At 43.8% G+C, this 20382-nt stretch overlaps 1 protein-coding gene across 1 annotated transcript; it reads left to right on the top strand.

Annotated features, from left to right (window-relative positions):
* The first annotated feature begins 352 nt into the window (after positions 1-352).
* Positions 353-18800, top strand: MPC2 (mitochondrial pyruvate carrier 2). Its single transcript, XM_077820439.1, has 5 exons — positions 353-580; positions 13264-13304; positions 16205-16289; positions 17491-17602; positions 18557-18800. Exons 1-5 carry the CDS (start codon positions 478-480, stop codon positions 18612-18614), a joined length of 399 nt encoding a protein of 132 aa, XP_077676565.1. The 5' UTR covers positions 353-477; the 3' UTR covers positions 18615-18800.
* The last annotated feature ends 1582 nt before the right edge of the window (positions 18801-20382 follow it).

The raw sequence follows: 20382 nt of genomic DNA, 5'->3' as shown, positions 1-20382 counted from the left end.
AGACAAGCGGCCGTCTTGTATTTGGGCACACAAAGCCGCGGGCTCTTCCAACGTCTTTCATCAGCGACTGCCATCTTGGTCGGGGCACCGAAGCGTGAAGGCAGCCATGTTTAGTTTGGGTAGCACGGTAGCCGGAATGGAAAAGGATGTTCCTGCCCTTATCAAAGATGGCCGGAAACACCCCCCTCCTCCCCTCCCGCCATAGCGTCAGCTCTCTCCACTCAGGGCGGGGCGCCAAGGGAGAAGGAGGTCCTGTTAGCGAATAGCGCTCGGCGAGCTGCTCGACCTCGCCCCCTCGCCTCCCAGCGGACCAATCAGCATGAAGTAGAGCTGGGGCCTCCTCTGGCGAAGCGCGGCTCGCGGGGCGGGAGGGTCAGAGGGAAGCCGAAGGGCGGCGGGTCGCGGAGGGACGTCGGAGCAGCCGCTGTTCCTGGGACCCCAGACCAGCCCGGGGGCCTCTCTCCTCTCCCCGCCGACATGGCCGCGGTCGCGGGGCTCCGCGCTTCCTACCACCGGCTGCTTGACCGCATCGAGCTCAAGCTGCCGCCGCGGCTGCGACCCCTGTACAACCACCCGGCAGGTACCGGCCGCGCCCCCCCGGGGCGGATCGGGGGGGGGGGGGCTGCGGCTGAGCCCGCGCCCCCCTTTCGGCTGGGCAGGGCGGGGCCCCGGTCACCCTGCCCGAGGGGATGACGAGCGGTCGGGGCTCCCGGCTGGACGCGCCCCGGCCTGTGCCCGGCGCTGGCTGCGGGGCGGCGGTCCCGGGTTTGAGGGGCTGGGAGCCCCCATTCCTCCCCCGCCCCCAGCGCGGCACGGAGAGGGTGCGGAGCCGGAGCCCGGCCAGGCCTCGCTGTGACCTTGGGCTGGTGACTCCATCTCTGCACCTCGGTTTCCTTGGCCTGTGGGAGGGCAGGGTGGTACCGCCCGGCACCTGTTTCCTTCCTGACAGACTGGCAGCCCTGCGAGACCCTGGGCCGGGAACAGTGGCAGGTCGAGGCCCCGGGTCTCCCCACCTACCGGGCCGGGTGTGCGGGGCGGGCAGACAGAGGTTGGGTTTCTAAATTATCGTTTTTTAATAGTAAATGGGGCAAACTTTTGAGGCTTTGCTCTTCTCTAGGACAAAGCAGCTCCTAAAGGGCTTAAGATAAAGGGCCTTCTGTTAAGGACGGTTCAGCTGTGGGATGAGCTGTTGGGGGAGTTCAGACCGATTCGGAGCCTAGATGCCTTCCGGGAGTGTTACACGATCTCTTTGGAAAAGCTCTCTGATCTTCACCAGAAAGACTTTCTTTAAACGTGTCTCTATTCCAAGTAGAGCTTCCTGTAACCAGAGAAGGGAGAAAAGCAGAAGATCCTGTAGAGTCTAGTAGGCACTTGGACATACAGACCTGGGTACTGGCGAACTTGCTAAGAGTACAGGGATGGATGTAATGGATCACTGTACAATACAATAACTAAGGGATCCTATAGTATCTTACTGCTTTTCTGATCTTGAAATGCACTTTGTAGTCTCAATGATCAGTAATATTAATTTTCAAGGAACCCAGGTGGATTTAAAATCTTTTTTGAGGCCGGGAACCTATTAGACATTAGGATGTCACTTACAGATATGCCACTACAGGATTGTTGCTGTGGTATTTAGCATCAAATTGACAGTCACTAGATTTTTTTTTTCTTTAAGAGTTTGTCTACACTTCTGTAGAGTATATGAGAGGAGTATGGGGGAGGGAGTATTGGGGAAACGCTAATTTGTGTTAGAGCAACAATACCACTCATCAAGTTTACTTTACTTATGGGAACATCCTCCCCTTTTTAAAAAAAAAAAAATCCAAAATCTTGTGACTCTTCATTAACTGCAGTGGGGTTTCTAGCTATTTACAACACGTGAACATATTAAGTGTGGTGTTACTGCCATTTTACAAATAGTGTAATAATACAATAGAGATGATGCTGACACAGATTTGAACTTGGTAACCATAATTGTCTTTGGATCAATCTGACCGAGAAAAGGGAAAAGAAACAGTAGGGATCTCCTATCTTGAAGTATAATCCCTTTTAAAACAAACTGCTGCTTGTCTTCTTTTTCTTATCTGAAATGAGCCACTTCAGCTCAACCTTTGGCTTCCCCTGTGTTGCAGGTTCAGAAGCTAATGCTCTGTAGTTGAAGTAGGTCTAAAATAAAAAGCCAATGACATTTCTATTTAAATAAAAAACTACCTTCACGTGCTTTTTTTTTTTTTTTTTTTTTCCACCTCCCCTCAAGCAAATGTTGTGTTAATGGCTAGAGGAGAGTAGGGGGCAACAAATTTCAATTATTTTGTTGTAGATTTTGCCATTTATGCAGTACAAAGTAAAGCTTTTTTTCTAGCTGGGAAAACAAATAAGTGAATATGTCTTGTCTGTTCATGAGTGATGTATACCACTGGAGCTATTTCATGAATTGTGTGGATCTCTGTACTATCTTGCATTTCCCCAGGAGTTTAGATTTGAGCCAGCAAGTGTCCACAATTAATTGGTAGCAATTGTTCTGTTTAGTGCCCTTTTATGGGGGTAGGGAGAAAATGAGGAGAAAGGTCTCGAGACAGGAGAATCCAAGAAGATAAGTGGATCGATCATGTGTCTTGATGGCCTTAAGAAGAGACATGCTTATCTACTCTTTATGTGACAAATTCTATGCATATACCCGGGAGCAGGAGTCCCTAGGAGTGCTATGTTTGAGGGAAGAAGTTGGCCAGACATTCAAAATGACTATAGTTAACAAATAGAAGATACTAAGGAAAATAGAAGTGCATGCTTTCATGCTGGTTTAAAAAAAAAAAGACAATTGTTGTCAAGGTGGATAACACAACTGAATGACTACAGTACCATATAAAGAAAAGGAGTACTTGTGGCACCTTAGAGACTAACCAATTTATTTGAGCATAAGCTTTCGTGAGCTACAGCTCACTTCATCGGATGCATACTGTGGAGAGTACAGAAGATCTTTTTATATACACAAACCATGAAAAAATGGTGTTTACCACTACAAAAGGTTTTCTCTTCCCCCCCACCCCACTCTCCTCCTGGTAATAGCTTATCTAAAGTGATCACTCTCCTTACAATGTGTATGATAATCAAGGTGGGCCATTTCTAGCACGAATCCAGGTTTTCTCCCTCCCCTTTTTTTTTTCTCCCCCCTTCTGTACCTGCTCTATAGATAGAGAGCTTCAATAGAGAGCTCCAGGGCTTTTGGGCACATTTAACTAGAACAAAAGCCATCCAACATGAAACATACTTTTTTGTCCTAAAAGGAAAGCGCTTAATGTACAGTCATCTGTCCTTGGTGAGGCCTAGTTTGATGGCCTCGTTTGATAAGTGACTTTTTACCTAGATTCTAAATTGTTTGTCTAAGAGAAATCCGTTTACTTTGACCTGGAGAACACTTTGGATGAAATACTAAAAAAAAAAAAATCTTGCATTTGAGTAATGTTTTTCAAACTAATTAAGATGGCTAGAGGACAGTGAAAGCTTCTGACAAATGTGAGTGCAAAGCCAACTCCTCCACTTCCAATTGGCTGCCACTTGATGGAAAACTAGTGTTAGCAGCAGAGAGATGTGACTTGGCTTGTGTTCTGTCATGTGTTCACTGTTTAAAGCTTCTTAATCAGGGATGGATAGTCAGATTTCAACAAGGGATTCATGAACAAAGCAGAGCCCATCTCTTGGTGTGAATTATATATTACTTCATCAGTGTACTGTGTGTTTCTTGTTAGGAGCAGGAAGCATATATTCAAACTAAGATCTTGTATTTTTATGACCCAAATTTATGCCTGATGTAATAATAGTTACACTAGGGACGAATTCAGTTCAGTAAGTATAGATATGTGTAATACATTCAAAGCTTCATAAAGTGTCTTTAGTCAGTTTATTTTTATTATGATCAAAATGCATGTGGAGGCTATCAATTAATCAAAACAGAGCTTTTGTCACATTCTTGAGTTACTTCTCTTCTGAGGAAGACCTTGCAAACAGCGGTTCTCACCCTCCTCTTGAGTTTCTGAACCAGCTCACTGTCATTTTAAAACTCCATTAATAATTTGAGGAGCATTTTCTTCAGGGTTTTGTCAAGATATTTTTTTTTCAAGTATTAGTTTAAAATTCCAGTCAGATTCCTATGCAACTTTTTCCCTCAAGTGCATGTGTACTGGCTTATCGGCTTTGTAACTGAAAGACCATTGCCTTTGCTGCAGGGACACTGAAGTATTTTTAGGGAAAAATACATAGAAAATAATCAGATGTTTGCATGCATACATGCTTGGAAGCTTACAGACCCTATCACAAATACTAAACATAACTTGAACAGGCATTTTCCTGAATGCAGGAGTAAAACATCACCCACACCAGCATAAATGAACATGAAAATAATGTTTGTGAAAAACCCCACCGTAATCTGGAAGAAATAGGTACTAGACTTTACTGTATGGAAGGATGCCACCAATGCTCAGGCAAACATGTGAGAAAGAAAGCATTTGAATTTGGGAGGCCCTTGATAAAGATTATGCTATGAACGTTTAGCACTTGAGCCTACCAGTTGCTTTCACTGGTGAACGTAAATCCATGGCCCGGCCCTCAGACTGGTCTTCTCTTTCTTAAGGCTTTAAATACTATGAACTTGACATGCAGTCAGTGAATAAACAAGCAATGCATTTCCTCAACTCTGTGTGCCACTCCAGGTTCCAAAATAAATACAGCCACATCCTCTGGAGCAAGAAACTATCCAGGCACCCTCCCTGGGAAGATCCTAAGACATAGCTGGAAGAAGTAGGTCAGACTTTAGACCTGTCTGCCATTAGTGTTGCAAATGTAAAAGGTCTAGAAGGTGGATAGGAGGGAAAAGCTTAAACAGGAGTAAGGCTATGGGTGAGTTTCCACACTGAGGGAGAAGTCCTAGCAGACATGTTTAAACCTGATTTAGTAGAGAAACTTCCCAGACATTGTAGAAGGGGCCAGGTAAGGAAGCTTTCTATGCTATATAATCTATAGAATAAGATTCAAGAATTGTCATTCTGTAGTCCAGGGGTGGGCAAACGTTTTGGCCAGAGGGCCACATCTTGGTATGAAAATTGTATGGTGGGCCATGACTGCTCACGAAATTGGGGTTGGGGTGCAGAAGCGGGTGAGGGCTGGCTGGGGGTGTGGGCTCTGGGGTGGGGCCAGAAATGAGGAGTTCAGGGTGCAGGAGGGGGCTCCAGGCAGGGGGTTGGGGTGCATGGGGGGTGGGCTCCAGCTGGAGGTGAGGGCTCTGGAGTGAGGCTGGGGATGAGGGATTTGGGGTGTAAGAGAGTGCTCCAGGCTGGGACCAAGGGGTTCAGAGGGCAGGCGGAGGATCAGGGCTGGGGCATGAGGGAGGGTTAGGGCGAAGGCTGGGCGTGCAGGCTCTGGGGTGGGGCCAGAAATGAGGAGTTCAGACTGGGGCAGGTGGTTGGGGTTCAGGATAGGAATCAGGGCTGGGGTTGGGGCACGGGAGGGGTGCAGGCTCCGGGCGGTGCTTACCTGAAGCAGCTCCTGGAAGCAGCAGCATGTCCCCCGCTCTGCTCCTATGCAAAGGTGTGACCAGGCAGTGCTGCGCTGTTTGCAGGCACTGCCCCTGCAGCTCCCATTAGCTGCAGTTCCCAGCCAATGTGACTGCAGGGGTGGTGCTTGGAGGGGCTGTGCACGCAACCCCCTGGTTGCCCCAAAGCTTAAGAGCCGGAGGCCGGACATGCTGCTGCTTCCAGGAGCCTTGGCATATGCACACGGAGCGATCTTGGACCCCGCTCCCCAGCTGGAGTGCAAGAGCAGGCCAAGCCCTAGACCCTGCTCCCCATCAGGAGCTCGAGGGCTGGTTTAAACCACCTGGAGGGCCGGATGTGGCCCTTGGGCCATAGTTTGCCCACCTCTTTTGTAGCCTGTGATGTCTGAGTCAGTATGATGTGATGGAAACAGCTACAGTCATGGTTGAAAGCTCTTTATTTAGAATATCACCAGGTTCAATCATCACTGGGCCCTGTGAAAACCAGATGGAATGTTGGAGTCTGAAGGCTCTGTGGCAGCTGGAATATGACACAGGCAGAGAAGGTGGAAGCAACAGCTATTTGGGGTAACAAAGATGACTGTGCCTCCAGCCAGGGGGCAGCACCATGCCCAAACTTTGGGGAACACGTACAACAGCATCACTGCTCACTACATCACACTACATGGAAACAAGAGCCCTAATTTAGGGGCGGGGGGGAGGTTACGCATGTGACTTTGTGAATTGCACCTGTACAACAGCATGGACTTGCAGCTACTAGTACCTTATAATGACCTGCTATATCTGCCTTCAGTCTATTTACTGTATTCGGGAGGCTCTCCCTTATAAAGAGAACTTAGTATAATATACTGGTACTTCACACTTAGTATAGTCATGAATGCTTTTAATCTTTGATTGTTGAGTAGAATGTCAGTGTCACAAACTTTATAATTTAGAAATTTAAAACCTATGTAGAAGTGCAAGCTACCAGTGTTTATTGTAAAACTAGATCTGTGAATCTAGTAGCATATTACAAAGGCAAAGTTACAGCTTGCATTGTTAGGCTGTTCTAGCAAACTTCAGGAGTTGCAAAGCCTTTATACAGTATAAGAATAACTCCATTTTAGTTTTCATGTTTACCAAGTAATTGTCTCCTAATGAGGCTTGATTTACTAGTGCCAGCATAATACACTGCTGCTATTCTGTATAAGGCATTTTTCCCACAATGTAGGCTGACTTAAAAATCTAATTTAGGGCACAAATCTTGAATGCAGTGGAGTACAGAATATTGTTCTTTAAATCCTGCTGAGTATTCATTTACTTACAATACTTACTCTTGGTGTGAGTGTGGGTGCATGACGCTCCAAGAACTACTGTTTAAGCCATCGATACCCACTGACACCCCTGCCCCTGTTGTATTATACCCTACTGACTCACATCTGTGCTTGCCTGCTAGTACATTTCTTAAACAGGCATTTTTATTAGAGTATGAGGATATGCAGTGTTCATCCTAACTGGTACCTAGGGACATTTGCAGCTGATGTTCCCTTGCTGACCCAAATGCTAGGTCAGGTCACGTAATTGTTGTTTCTTTTTTATAAATGAGTGAGAACAGCAAGAGCCTTCTAGGAGAGGGGATAATGAACCTGGCATCCCCCAGAGGAGTCTTGCCTATTGTTTAAAATGAATGGTACTAAAGTGCATTAACCATAATTACACTCATAATGTAACATGGCGACTGTGAAAATAAAAAACTGCAGCACCACTGATGTAAGTCAACACAACCAGATTCTCTTAGATTGAGAAGTACCTGCTTACTGCATGGAACAATGTGACATTGTGACAGTATTTTTATCAAATATTACATGCTAAATCTGTCTGAATTCGAGATCTCCATCTAAGCTTTCTGGAATCTTTTCCTTGCTCCTTTTTCAGCATACAGCTAGTCTCTAATTCTGCAAGTCCATTGAGAACTCTGCTGTATTCTAGGAAATTGATAAATAAAAGGAGTGTTTGATGGCACTATGTGTAAGTTGCAGCTGTGAGAAGTCTTAGATAAGTTCACTAATATTTTATTATGCTGCAAGAGATCAGTCTTGGTATCCTAAATGTACCCAGTACTATACAATGCATAAAATGTAACACATCCTTGTCCTGAAGAACTTCTTGTCCAAAAACACAAGGGTGAATTCAGACAGAACAAACTGAATGGGCTGTGGGCTTTAATCTGTTAACAAAACTGCAGTACGGACCTGGTTTAACTTGGTGCTTCAGAACCAATCTATGTGTTTCACTTAGTTTGCATTACATTCTACATGTTTGCTTAAGAGTTCTGAGAACTTTCTACTTTTAATATAAGGGTACAATCTTGTTAACCTGTCCCAAAAACTGAGACCATTGTACATGGTTTTAATTTCACTTGTCAACAAATGAACAGTCTGAGTATTTAATGCCAGTTTTGTGGGACCTCAAAGAATTTAGACTGACTCAGAAGCAGTTAGTTCTGCTGAAAGTGATGCTGGTACAATAACCAAGATCTTTCCATGAGAAGATAACTGCTATTTAAAAAATATTGAATGTTATATAGCTCCATCTGCACCATAAATATGCCCAGCCAGGTAGAATTGTTTTCACTTCCAAACCAGAGCAGAAAAATACAGGTCTTTTTTGCACCCCAGTGTCTCCCACAGTTCTGGACATCTGGGCTGTTCCCCTCCACTCTGCAGCTTACAGAGGCAGATCAATGTTTTGACACCACATGATCTGGTTACGCGTCCTCATGCACCAGATTCTATGGCTCCCTGGCACGAAGCAGTTGGTGGTCAATTGCTCCATCCCCTATTCTGTGTGGTTGGCGGGGTGGGGGTGGTTGTTTTGTTTTGTTTTCTTCCTCTCCTATTCAGTTTGGGCAATAGGGAGCAGTTTTTGTTTCATCTTATACCTCCCTGGATTGGTTAATGCTCTAATGGTTTAGCCTACCCTCCATCTCCACTACAGTGCCTCCCTGCCAGCTCCTCTGCCCCTATACAGGCATGGCAGAGCAGCCAAGAAAGCACCATGTCAAAGTCAAGTAGTATTTGTGTGAAGCAACCTTCCAAGGTTCAGCAGATGGCAACTTGTGCCCAGACTGTGCCTGACCGACCAACCCTAACTCCATTAGGTCCTGGGGTTATAAGTTGGACAGGCAGATGGGGTCCCCTTCTCAGCAAAGTAGCCAAAACTCCAGCATGAAACAAATGGAGCAGAACCCCATTAGAGATCAAGGTGAAGCTCCAAAAGTGAGGAGGACCCCAGCCAGTCCACTTGGAGGGGTAAGTCCCAAGGGATACCTGGAGAACAAAGAGAGGTTTGTGGGGCCACACGTCCTCCCTGGTCTTAGAAGGGGGCTTGAGTGCTCTGGAGAAAGAAGCAGAGCTTCTAATCAGCCTTCCTCCCTCCCTCGCAATTTGCTCAGGGGCAAAGTCCCTTCCCCTCTCCAAGGAAAATGAGACCCAGCAGGGTTTCAGATATGGCATATGCTTCCAAACTTAAGCACATCTAACAGATGCATACCTCCATATCCTCATCAGATGATGCCCCTGCAGACTTCTGAGGTTTGACTGCAGCACGAAACATCAGTACCAAACGTTCCCATTTAGATGATAGTAGTGATCATAGCTAGACTTAGCTTGCAGGGAATCTACCTGAACCTTCCTGAATGACATCTTGAATAGTGCTCCATTGCAGTCAGTGGAGCACAAAGCCATGTCTCAGATGTTGAATCTCCTGCAAGTGCATGGCTTCATCAGTGTCCAAAAAAATGTCTTGATTCCATCCACCAGACTAAGTCATCTGAGCACAGAAATAGATACCTCAGTAGCAAAGCTCTACTCCTCCTCCTCATAAGAGAGGCTCCAGAAAGTCCAGAATTCTGTCATTTTGCTCCAAAGCTGCAGAAAGCCTCCGATAGCACTATGTCTTAAACTGCTGGGCCTCCGATGTCATGGATAGGGATTGCTCCATGGCCACATATCAGATGCCTTCAAACCTTTATCCTAAAGCAGTGGGACAACTCCCTGGAATGCATGAAAGATCAAATATGCGTTCCAACACAGGTGATCAACTCCCTACAGTGGTGATCAGCCCACAATACTGTCCACAAAGGTATGCCCATCTTGCTTCCAGATCCTGTAGTTGAGTTGCTCTCAACCTTTCCAGACTACTGTATCTCTTTCAGGAGTCCCCCAAGTTTCACCTTACTTAAAAATTACTTGCTTACAAAATCAGACATAAGTGTCACAACAACTATTAGTGAAAAATTGTCTACTTTTTCACTTTTACCATGTAATTATAAAATAAATCAATTTGAATATAAAAATTTTACTTGCATTTCAGTGTACAGTATATAGATCAGTATAAACAAGTCACTGTCTGTATGAACTTTTAGTTTGTACTGATTTCACTGGGGCATTTTATGTAGCCTATTGTAAAACTAGGCAAATATCTAGATGAGTTGCTATACCTCCTGGAAGACCTTTGCATACCCCAGGGGTACACGTAGCCCTGGTTGAGAACCACTACTCTAGTTCTCACACCTGGTGGCAACCTGGAAGACTGGGAAGTACACTTGAACCCAAACAGCTCACAGCATAAACCTTCTAGAGCTGAATGTGGGCAAGCTGACTCTGATTTCCAGTCTGCACTAGAGGAGAAAAGAGTCCCAAGTTCAGTCAGACAACATAACTATGAGTGTATATTTAAGCAACCAAGGCAAAACAAAGTCAGGTGCTACATGTGGAAGCAATGGAAATAATGAGGCACAGGGAGCAATTTCTCTTAACTTCAGAGTGATCTCTCAAAAGGGGATCTGAACTGAAAGGTGGACTGGCTCAGCAGGGTCAACAGCTCCTAGTGGTGCCTGAATCAGGAGGTTTTTGACTTCCTCACTCAAACGTTCAGCCTCCTTTCAGTGGACCTGTTTACGAATCATATGAATGCAAAGATACTGAAATACTTCACCAGGGAGACAGACTCTGGAGCCATGGAGACCAATGTCTTATCACACAGTTGGCCAAAGAGCCTAGTCCCGGGGTTCTCAAACTGGGGGTTGTGACCACTCAGGGGGTCATGAGATTATGACGTGGGGGTCATGAGTACATGCTTACTCCTCTGTCTGGTCCAGATTCAACTACAGGTGTCAAGAGCACAAGACAAATCCAGGAATCCCAACCATTTTGGATTTTTTCCAAGAAGGCATAGGTAGTCCAGAATCATTACATGCCAGATCTGTTTTTAGTAGCGTGCTATTCACAGGCTCCTTGTGCTTCCTGGCAGATAGCCCCCAGGTAGCCAGATTCCTTCACGCAGTCCAGTTAGCCAGCCCAGCGGTCAGCCCATTCTTTCCAAAATGGGACCTACTACTGGTATTGAGGGCCTTGACCAGCCCATCCCTTTGACATCAGTGTCGGCGTTTTACTTATCCATTAAGATTTTGTTTCTTAACTCTGCCAGCTTTGAAACTTGTCTGACAGATGTGGCAGCTATTATCTCTTCAGGTGCCTTAAAGCATGCTCCATGAGGCTAAGGTAGTACTCAGGCCTCCAGAAAATCCATTCTTCCTAAGGTGAATTCCTCCTTCCATACTTCCCAAGAGTTTTATGCTTCCTTTCTTCTATCCAAAACCTCAGTATCCAGCTGAAAAGATGTAGCGCACCTTAGATGTCAGTGTGTTGAAAATCTGTCTCTAGCTTACAGAATCCACAGAAAGATTGGGCTTTATTTGTGTCCTCCTTCCACCCAAAATGCCAGAGACTCAGAAGTTCCAAGTCCTCCGTTGCTGGGTGGAAGCCTATAAAGCATTTTAAATTCCTATCCTAGAAGGGATTAAGGTGCACCCCACAAGATCCCTAGCAACTTCAAGGGCAGAATGAGAAAGTGCGTCCGCTTCGGAAATTTGCAAAGGTCATAAGGTAATACCTTCTTGAATTGCTATGAGGTGGACTTTGTCTTCTGCAAAGGTCTCCTTTGGAAAGAAGGTGCTGCAGGTGGTAGCCCAGAAATAATGTAGCCTTTTGAGTGAGCTTTCAAACAGGAGGGTGGGTATTCCCTTCTTTCCTACCAAATTTTTTTCCATAACCCTCCCTACCACTGTTCACTGCTCACTACATCCCAGATGTCCAGAATTGTGGGAGATGCTGGACTGCATAATGTAAAGCTTCTTACCATTAGTTTTCTTTTTGCTGGCAGCATCTCCCATAATTCTATCTTCCATAGATGGCTCATGAGCCTAAGGTCAGATATTCAATCGTCTTTCTTGGTCTAATGTATGTAGTTATTTTGTTAATTCTGAAAAATGTTATGCAAGTTCAAGTTTTACAGCTTTGCAATAAATCATTGGGCAGTAACTGGGAGCAGAGAGGACATGGCCAGAGCACATAGCACCAAAATGCTGATCCACCTCCTTGAGCTGCAGAGTTGAGGGGAGCTGCCCAAATGTCCAGAATTGTGGGAGGTGCTGCTGAAAGAAAGGAAATTATCAGCAAGCGATCTCTGTTCTACAAGCAGTATGGGTCTGGGAGCACAGTGCAAGAATGTAAAAACAGTTGTTGTATTTTAAACCGTTATTGTTGCTAAATATTTTATAGGGCTTGAGTTGCTTCAAAGATGTGTGGCAACTGATTTTATAACCTTAAGTTAGAGTGGTGATATGCTCCTGTACTCTTACTTTCACAGGGAATAATTGCTGCCAGCAGTGACAGTTAAAACATTTAGGACAATTTTTAATTGTGGGGAGCTAAAAATAAGGCACCTTGATTTTTTCCCTTGGGTCCATAGTCAATGGAAAATCAGCAGACTTGGAAAGCAAGCTGCTGACTTGGATGCCTAACTTCTGCGACTTGAACTTGAAAGTTTTGACCCTTAGGTATGATGTGTATTTGGGAGACAAAAATACATAGGCATTTCTTGTCCTACATCTGCTCTCAGAATGTTGCACTCAAAGTCAATCAGAACTTAAGCTTCTACATAAATTAAACGCTCCTGAAAATTGTATCCACCATGTTCTGGATCAGTCAGACCTAAGATCCTGACTGTTCATCGTCACTCAAGCGTTTTTTTGCATGCGGGTGAGGACAGTAGCCCTGCTGGGAAAATTCCAGTATGGATAATTACTTTTGCCTCCTGAATTCCACTTTTTAATCATATATGGTGGTGGAGCAGATCTGTTGTCACACAAGAGATGGCTATACTACAGCTGTTGGGAGAGACACTACTGATGAGAACACACCCAGGAAATCAGACTAAAGTACTTTGGAATTCATGGAGGAAAAAAACATTGTTATGTGGGACTAAAACTGTCATGAATTGCCATAAGAGCGGATCTACATGTGATACAGCTTTTTGTATTGCCACTAGCTGGGACCTCACTTTTTTTTTTTGTTCGCCACAGTTGCATTATTCACACTGCAGCTATTGGCTCACTTGCCAGTCTAATAACCTAGAAAACAAAACGGCCTTGGATACTACTGCTAAGACCGTAATGTTGAAGAGGGGTTGTGGGTCAGACTAGAAAGGCATTAGCAGAGTAGAAAAGCTCTCCCTGTATGTACTGTGGTGTGCATGAGACAATGCTGTTCCCTCAACTGTGGGATTCGTACAAATGCATTAAAAAATACATTTTGGTACGATTACAGCTATATCTGAGTGTGTGGTTTATTATGCCTTAACTCAAATTGTTGCGGGTTTTTTTTTCCCTCCAGGTCCCAAAACAGTGTTTTTCTGGGCACCTGTTATGAAATGGGTAAGTATAAGAAGTCAGTTTGCTGATATTGTTAATGTTTCTGTGGGTCAGGGAATGATTTTCAGCCACCCAGGAGGAAAGTGACTAGTTCTTGGTATGAATGGTCTTGGCCACGCCATCAAAGGATTTGCTATTAAGCTCCTAATTGTTTTTAAAATGTGGAATGAGTCCGAATGACTATACCTTCACTCTAATGGTAGAGAGCACACGTGACAACAATGTGATTCTTGGAGGTCAGTGAGAAACACACTTTCACTGAAGAGCCCTCTGCTGTGAAATAACTATTGCCAGGCCCAATGCAAAACTCCTTGTAAAGCAGTCCACCCCCAATGGAGTAGCACAACAATCCAGCCGTGTTTTTTTTCTTGGAAGTCAGTTGCTAAAACTGACTTCTTGAGATGACGGCCTAAAATGGGGAGGACTGCAAGGTCACTTTGAACAGACATGCTACAACTGGTGCCTCAGCACTACAATTGCAGTGAATCTAGGACAAAGCTGAGTTTCTGAGACTCCGTTTATTCGTACCAGGATGTACTTATATTTCTGCAATATCTTTGTTTAAACATATTCTAGCATATAATCTCTTTTTTAAAAAACACTGCCTAGGTAACAAGTGAAAATAAATTACCATTCTGGTAAATGGGAACTCCTTGATTTTAGTGCAGTTCAACTTCCCTATAACAGTCCTCCATTATGAAATTTAGTGGCTTGAGTCTACATGTCAGGTTTACATTCAGGGCTGTTCACTCTTGGTCCTCATCCATGTCAGCCTTTTAGTCTATTGTTGGCATTGGTTTTATGTCAAAAATGAGCTAACTAGTATTTGTAGAAAGGTATCTTTTGAAAATATTTACTAGCTTTCAGGCCGTTTATGTCCAACAGTCAGATTACTCTTCCTCTCCTCATCCTTTGCTTTAGCTTTGGGTTTTTGTTTTTCCAGTAGATCTTTCTCTGTTTTATGCATAGCAGCCGTTTAGCTGATGCAGCATTACCAGTAGGCCTATGCACTGTAATGCCATACCAGGCTTCCTGTGACTCCACAACATTGCCCTCAAGCTGAAATTGGAATTATATGTAGCCTTCTGATAACATAACTGCCATAAAATGGCTTTTTCCCTGTATGTGAGGGGCTTGCTGTATTAATCTATATTAAGTAGATGTGTTGAAACTGTATCTTTTCCTAGATAAGTCCTGCATGGCTCTCCTAACGTATAAGGCAACATAAACCACATGATGCACTGAGAATACAACACAAGGCCTCTAGTTTCAAAAACACACAAGCCTCTGTCACTCAAGCCAAAGGAGTCCTTACTGACAGTAATACTAAGGTTTTGTCATCCTTAAGTGTTTCATGTTCTCTGTGTATATAAATCTCCCCACTGTATTTTCCACTGAATGCATTCAATGAAGTGAGCTGTAGCTCACGAAAGCTTATGCTCAAATAAATTTGTTAGTCTCTAAGATGCCACAAGTCCTCCTTTTCTTTTTGCGGATACAACTAACATGGCTGCTACTCTGAAACTTAAGTGACTAGAAGCTACAGTTGGATACTAAACAAGACTGATACTGTCCAGCAGAGGGCAGTGATACCTCATGGTAAAATAGTAAGATGTTAGCCAGTATGTTAATCTTCCTTTTAGATAGTTTTAATAATCAGTGGCCCATCAATGTTTATTTCTCAGTTTTCTTGAAGATGTGAGTTCTAGCTATTCTTGAAATAATTATTTTTCCAGCATTCCGTTTACCTTTTCATAAAGCTTAAGGCATCTGGTGCCACACATGCAAGTGACAGTCCACTTTTTAAAAGTACATCTTCAAAAACTAGGTGTCTATTTAGACAAATTCCTATGTATGACCCATGGAAACCAATTTCTATCTTATGTATTTGAAAAATGAATGCCACTACTAGGCTGAAATAGTGTGTTGATTAACATATCGTTGAGTCTTGTGAGAGTTGGTGTGTGTCTTAAACTCCGGGAGCTGGGGGGTTATGTGACTCTTTAGGAAGCTCAGCTTTCATCTTGAAATTTAAAGTTTCTAGCCCTCATAGTTCCAGAGAGAAGCTTAAACATGAACTCTAAAGGCTCAAAAACCAGAAGGTGAATAAAAACCCTAACCTATTAATTTTAAACAAATCTCATGATTTGGGGGACCTGACTCAGGGAGCTGATTGTGGGAGGCTGCTGGTCCACCCTGGTTCCAAGCCCCCACCACTAGCTGCAACGGGCTGTTCTTCCTGCAAGCGGTGGACAAAGCAGGTGTCTGCCAAACAACGTTATAAGAGAGCATTGCACAACTTTAAACTAGCATGTTCCCTAATTGATCAGCAACGAAACAACGTTAACCGGGATGACTTTAAGTGAGGAGTTACTGTACTTAGCATCAGTGAACTGGTGCAGTAACTGCCAGTGTAAGTAAATTGTTGTATAGGACCGGAAGCAAACTATAGGCCTAGCATTTCTGGGACACTAAGAACTCTGCCATATGCTCTACATTAAACATTTACACTTTGTGAGAGGAGGGCAAAAACACTGCCTACTGTACTACTGCAATGCTATAATAAAGATTGCAACTCCATTTTCTGAACTGGGAACACAGGACTTGCAATGCCAAATCAGACCAAGCGTCCATCTTGTTCAGTATCCTCAGAGTCCAGCACTGGACACAAGAAATCACACAGTGGACAACTATGGAATACCCTGCTCAGAGGAGAGAAATATTATCCTATTCCTTGTCAGTTATTAGCTGGCTTATGCCCCAGACTGTAAGTTTTGTACATGCTTGTGCATCACAAACTGCAATGGGCTCTCTGGATACTTCTGCACTTAGAGTGGTGTTGGTGACAAATAAGTGAAATAATTACTTTGCCGACTAAAGTTGGCCGTGTCTTTTCTTTACAGGGTTTGGTATGTGCTGGAATGGCTGATATGACCAGACCAGCAGAAAAACTCAGTACAGCACAGTCTGCAGTGTTAATGGCAACAGGTGAATGCATTCTGTTTCTACACCTCTGACCAGAATCCTCACCAGTTTGTAATCTTTTCTTCTTCATAAAGAATCTTCACCACAAGATTAATGCTCAATTATACATTAATCTGTTTCACAGATTCTATTATGTGCTAAAAAATTTAACTTCAGCCTTTTATCAGAAGATCCCTCTTTCTATGATAGGCCTAGATATTTTCTGATAACCTACTTATATTACAGAGAGGGCTGTAGGTACTCTGTGGCCATGAAATTCACCACAAAATCCACCCATTGCCAGGGCGTTGTTTCAGAATCTAAATTCTCACTTTCTAAACAGTGGAAGGGCTTAACTACATGGGAAGTTAAATTCACCCACTACCTTTTATTTGTGTAAAGTGCTAGAGTTGTACCAGTATAGCTCTCCACGTGGACACTTACTCAAGTTTGAGTGGCCTTTGGGGGTTAGGTCATGGTGCTGTGGAAGCACTAATACATTACGCCAGTATAACTGGAAAAACCTTTTTTGTAGACAAGCCCTAACTCTCATACTTTCAAGTTTCTCTGTGTAAAATAAGTGTGTAAGTCAGTGTATTGACTTCCATAATCTGCATTCATCCTAACGGGGTGACACTTAGTTTCAGCATGATTAATTATTCCACTGCTGATCACTGCAGCATATCAGCTCTCTGTTAAAACCACATCCCAAACTGTTGCCCATGCCTTCTGATGGGCCAAAAGCTCCACTTACTACTACAGTCTCCCCACACACACACACACAGACACACGCTTCCTTCCTCATCACAACTTCTGATAGTCACACATTGTCAAAAAGTCTCATACTTTAAAACTGAAAAGTAGGGACTATGTAAAACAACGCAGCATCAAAACAAATAATGCTGGGATACCTGCACTGACTGCCACCAGTGACTTCCAATTTTTTTTTTAATTGAAGCTGCTGCACATTTTCTAGCCTGCTACCCCAGAGTGCCTCCAGTCTGGAATCTTGCTGCAGAATTAAGGTCCCACTTGCTGAGGAGGGTACGGGGTTATCATGGCACTAATGATGTGATGTGTCCATATGTTTCTATTAGGACATGGTCCATGTGCTAGAACAGTTTGAATACCTTTTAGTGTCTGATCAACATTTCTCAAGTGATTTTTAATGTAATTAGATGCATATTTGAGTATTTAATGGTAATCTTTGTTTTGTATCCAACAGGCCTTATTTGGTCAAGATATTCTCTAGTTATTATTCCTAAAAACTGGGGTCTATTCACCGTGAATTTCTTTGTTGGCTGTGCCGGTGGTTCCCAGCTCTTTCGTATATGGAAGTATGTACATACTACTGGGAGGCTCTTCACTATAAATACTCTTTATTTGGGTGGCTTCTGAATTTCTAGTATTTGTTAGTGCTCACTAAATAACAAACAGACCTAGGTAAAGGGAGTCAAGCTTAAACAATTGTATAAAAAAAATCTTGCAGAACTATTAACTGGGCACACCCCAGGGAAAAATGTTGAGTGTTTTTATGCCAAGCAAATGGAGTTAAGGTTGTAAATATCTGGCATAACTAGAACAATTATAGATGAACAAAACTTTAAAGGGATGCTGTAACTTTAATCATAAACCTATTACCTAATATTTAAGAAGCAAATAGAATTTCTCTAGAGATATCTGTGCAGAATTCCCATTCCTGGGTCTTAGCTACCAAGCATAAGACAGGCTCTTCAAGCTACCTAGGGTGCACTTGCCCTTTAGGCAACCATATTGCCATGGGCCTGAACCTCAACTCCCCCAATCCTCCTTCCACCAGCCATGCATTTCTCTGGACTTCCCACTAGTATCCCTTGAACCTTCCCATCAGTTCCTTCATTTAGCCTGGGCAGCAATGGCCCCTGGGAAGAGGACTCCAGCTCTATTTCATTGGGAGGGCAAACCACAACTCTAAGTGGCTACTTGGAATAACAAGCTAGAATGAGTCCAGAAGTGGTCAGCCATTTCACTTAGGAATCTTGCAGTAATTGTCTTGCTCAGCTGCTTGGGAGCCTTCACTTGTAGTGTAATCAAAAGTTTGAATTAAACTTCCACATGTAAATCAAATCAGGAGTGTTTCTGCCCACAGATAAGGCTTCTGTACATTTTACCCTATTAAAAACTTCCTGCTACTTCTCAAATGTCTCCCAAAGAATAGTATGAAAAGGTTCTAGTGTAGCTATTAGGAATGTGTTTGCAAACTCGTATGTTTGGTTTTCTGTATGCTGACTTCACTTATCTTCTGTCTATAGGTATAATCAAGAGCTAAAAGCCAGGGAACAAGAGCAGCTGCAGCAAAAAGAACCTTAACCCTACTGGTCAAATCTAGCTGTGCACATAACTTCAAGTGGGACCTAGCTTGACCAGTTTTAATCTTCTCGCATTGAGAAGGATGTGCTAATTTTTCTAAATGTCTAGAGAACAAATGTATTTCTTCAGATATAGGTAACATGCAGCGTCTCTGTGTGTTTAAATAAAATATAACCTTTTAAATTATAGTTGGTGTAATCAATTTACAATGTTAAGTCCATTTTGATCCACAAATATCAAAGCGTATTTGCCTTTCCAGAAAAAATTGAAGTTCTTCGATGGCTCAGCTGATACGGAGATGTGGAACCTCTTGATCAGCAGTCCAAATCTGGCCTGGAGCCTAGTCAGTAATAAATTACATATGGGTGATTCAATGGCTAAATAACCTTTGAGCATGGGGAAATGTCCACATCACAAATTATCACCGCACTGTACTAAATTACTTGTAAGCAGTCTCAGGAACAGATGGACCCTGGAGACTGAACTACCCTTGCTCTCTAAAAGGTGTTTCCTCAGATGAGGACTGACACACGAGGGAGGCAGCATATGGGGAAGTTTGCTTGCCCCTATGCTGTACCTGGTCTCTCATAAGACTGACTCCAGGCCTGTGAAATCTCTTGTACATGGATATTCAGCTTTCAGACTAACAAAGTAATTCCCTAAGGTTGTTGACTCAAATGCTAAGAATTTCCTTAATTTATCAGAATTACATTCTACTCTGTATTATACAGCGAGCTGGGAAGCGTTCACTTCCCCAGTGAGTGAGAAAACCTTGGCATGCCAAGGCTGGAATCTCTTCACACAGTGAAACATGGCACATCATGGCTAAAATGTTGGGACCGTTCTAAATGTTTGTAAGGAGGCATTCTCTACAGTGGTGGCTTTCAACCTTTTTTCATTTGTGGACCCCTAAATTTCCAAGAGAGCTGCAGCCTCCTTTGGAAATCTTAGACGTAGTCTGCAGACCCCAGGTTGTAAACCATTGCTCTACAGCTCCTGGAATGTAGCAATTCCCTAGTAAGAGTGCTGTCCCAGGATGTTCTCTACCCCACCCCTTCAGTCAAATAGATCTCTTCTACTTGAGAGAGTTGTGTGGGAGGAATTGTCCTCTTGAACTGCAGTGAATAAAAAACCAGCATGAAATTTGAGAGACTTAGGTAACCATCTGGCTGAAGGAGTTCAAATGATGGAGTTGAAATGCTCTAGCCCCTCAAATAGAAGAGAAAATAAGCTAAGCTGAGAATTGCTGCCTTTTAGCAGGCCCAAGCAAAATCACGTGTGGCCTGGACTAGAGTGTATTATAACTAACTTATAAAATGGCTAGTCATTCATGGTTAGCAGTTGATCTTTCTTGCATGTGTCTACTTCCCATAAGAATGTGTGTTCTCACTGACAGTGTTCCAAATCAATGACTTTATCTGTGGGGGCTCCTTCTCAGTGAATTTCCAAAGTAAAGGGATATACGTTCAGGTAATACAGCTTACTCTGGGGATAGAACAGGGGTGGACAAACATTTTAACCCGAGGGCCACATCAGGGTTGCAAAACTACGGAGGGCTGGATAGGGAAGGCTGTGCCTCCCCAAACACCCTGGCCACTGCCCCCCTCAGAACCCCTGACCCATCCAACCCCCCCCGGGACCCCACCCCTATCCAACCCCTCCCCTCTGTTCCCCAGCCCCTGACTGCCCCCCCCACTGCCCTTGCTCTCTGTCCCCTGACAGGCCCCCCAGGACCCTCTACCCCTTACCCAACCACTCCCCATCCCCT

Source organism: Eretmochelys imbricata, chromosome 1 (genome assembly GCF_965152235.1).
Source record: "Eretmochelys imbricata isolate rEreImb1 chromosome 1, rEreImb1.hap1, whole genome shotgun sequence".
Classification (NCBI taxonomy): Eukaryota; Metazoa; Chordata; order Testudines; family Cheloniidae; genus Eretmochelys; species Eretmochelys imbricata.
The sequence above is the reverse complement of the archived record's forward strand: the minus strand, read 5'-3'. Positions and strand labels throughout refer to the sequence as shown.

What these genes read in the sequence shown, in the direction of transcription:
- MPC2 (XM_077820439.1), top strand. Translation starts at nt 478, where the DNA reads ATGGCCGCGGTCGCGGGGCTCCGCGCTTCCTACCACCGGCTGCTTGAC. An exon ending in GGGCACCTGTTATGAAATGG is followed by an intron (nt 13,305 to 16,204) that starts GTAAGTATAAGA and finishes TTTTCTTTACAG; the next exon opens with GGTTTGGTATGTGCTGGAAT. An exon ending in CAGCTCTTTCGTATATGGAA is followed by an intron (nt 17,603 to 18,556) that starts GTATGTACATAC and finishes TTCTGTCTATAG; the next exon opens with GTATAATCAAGAGCTAAAAG.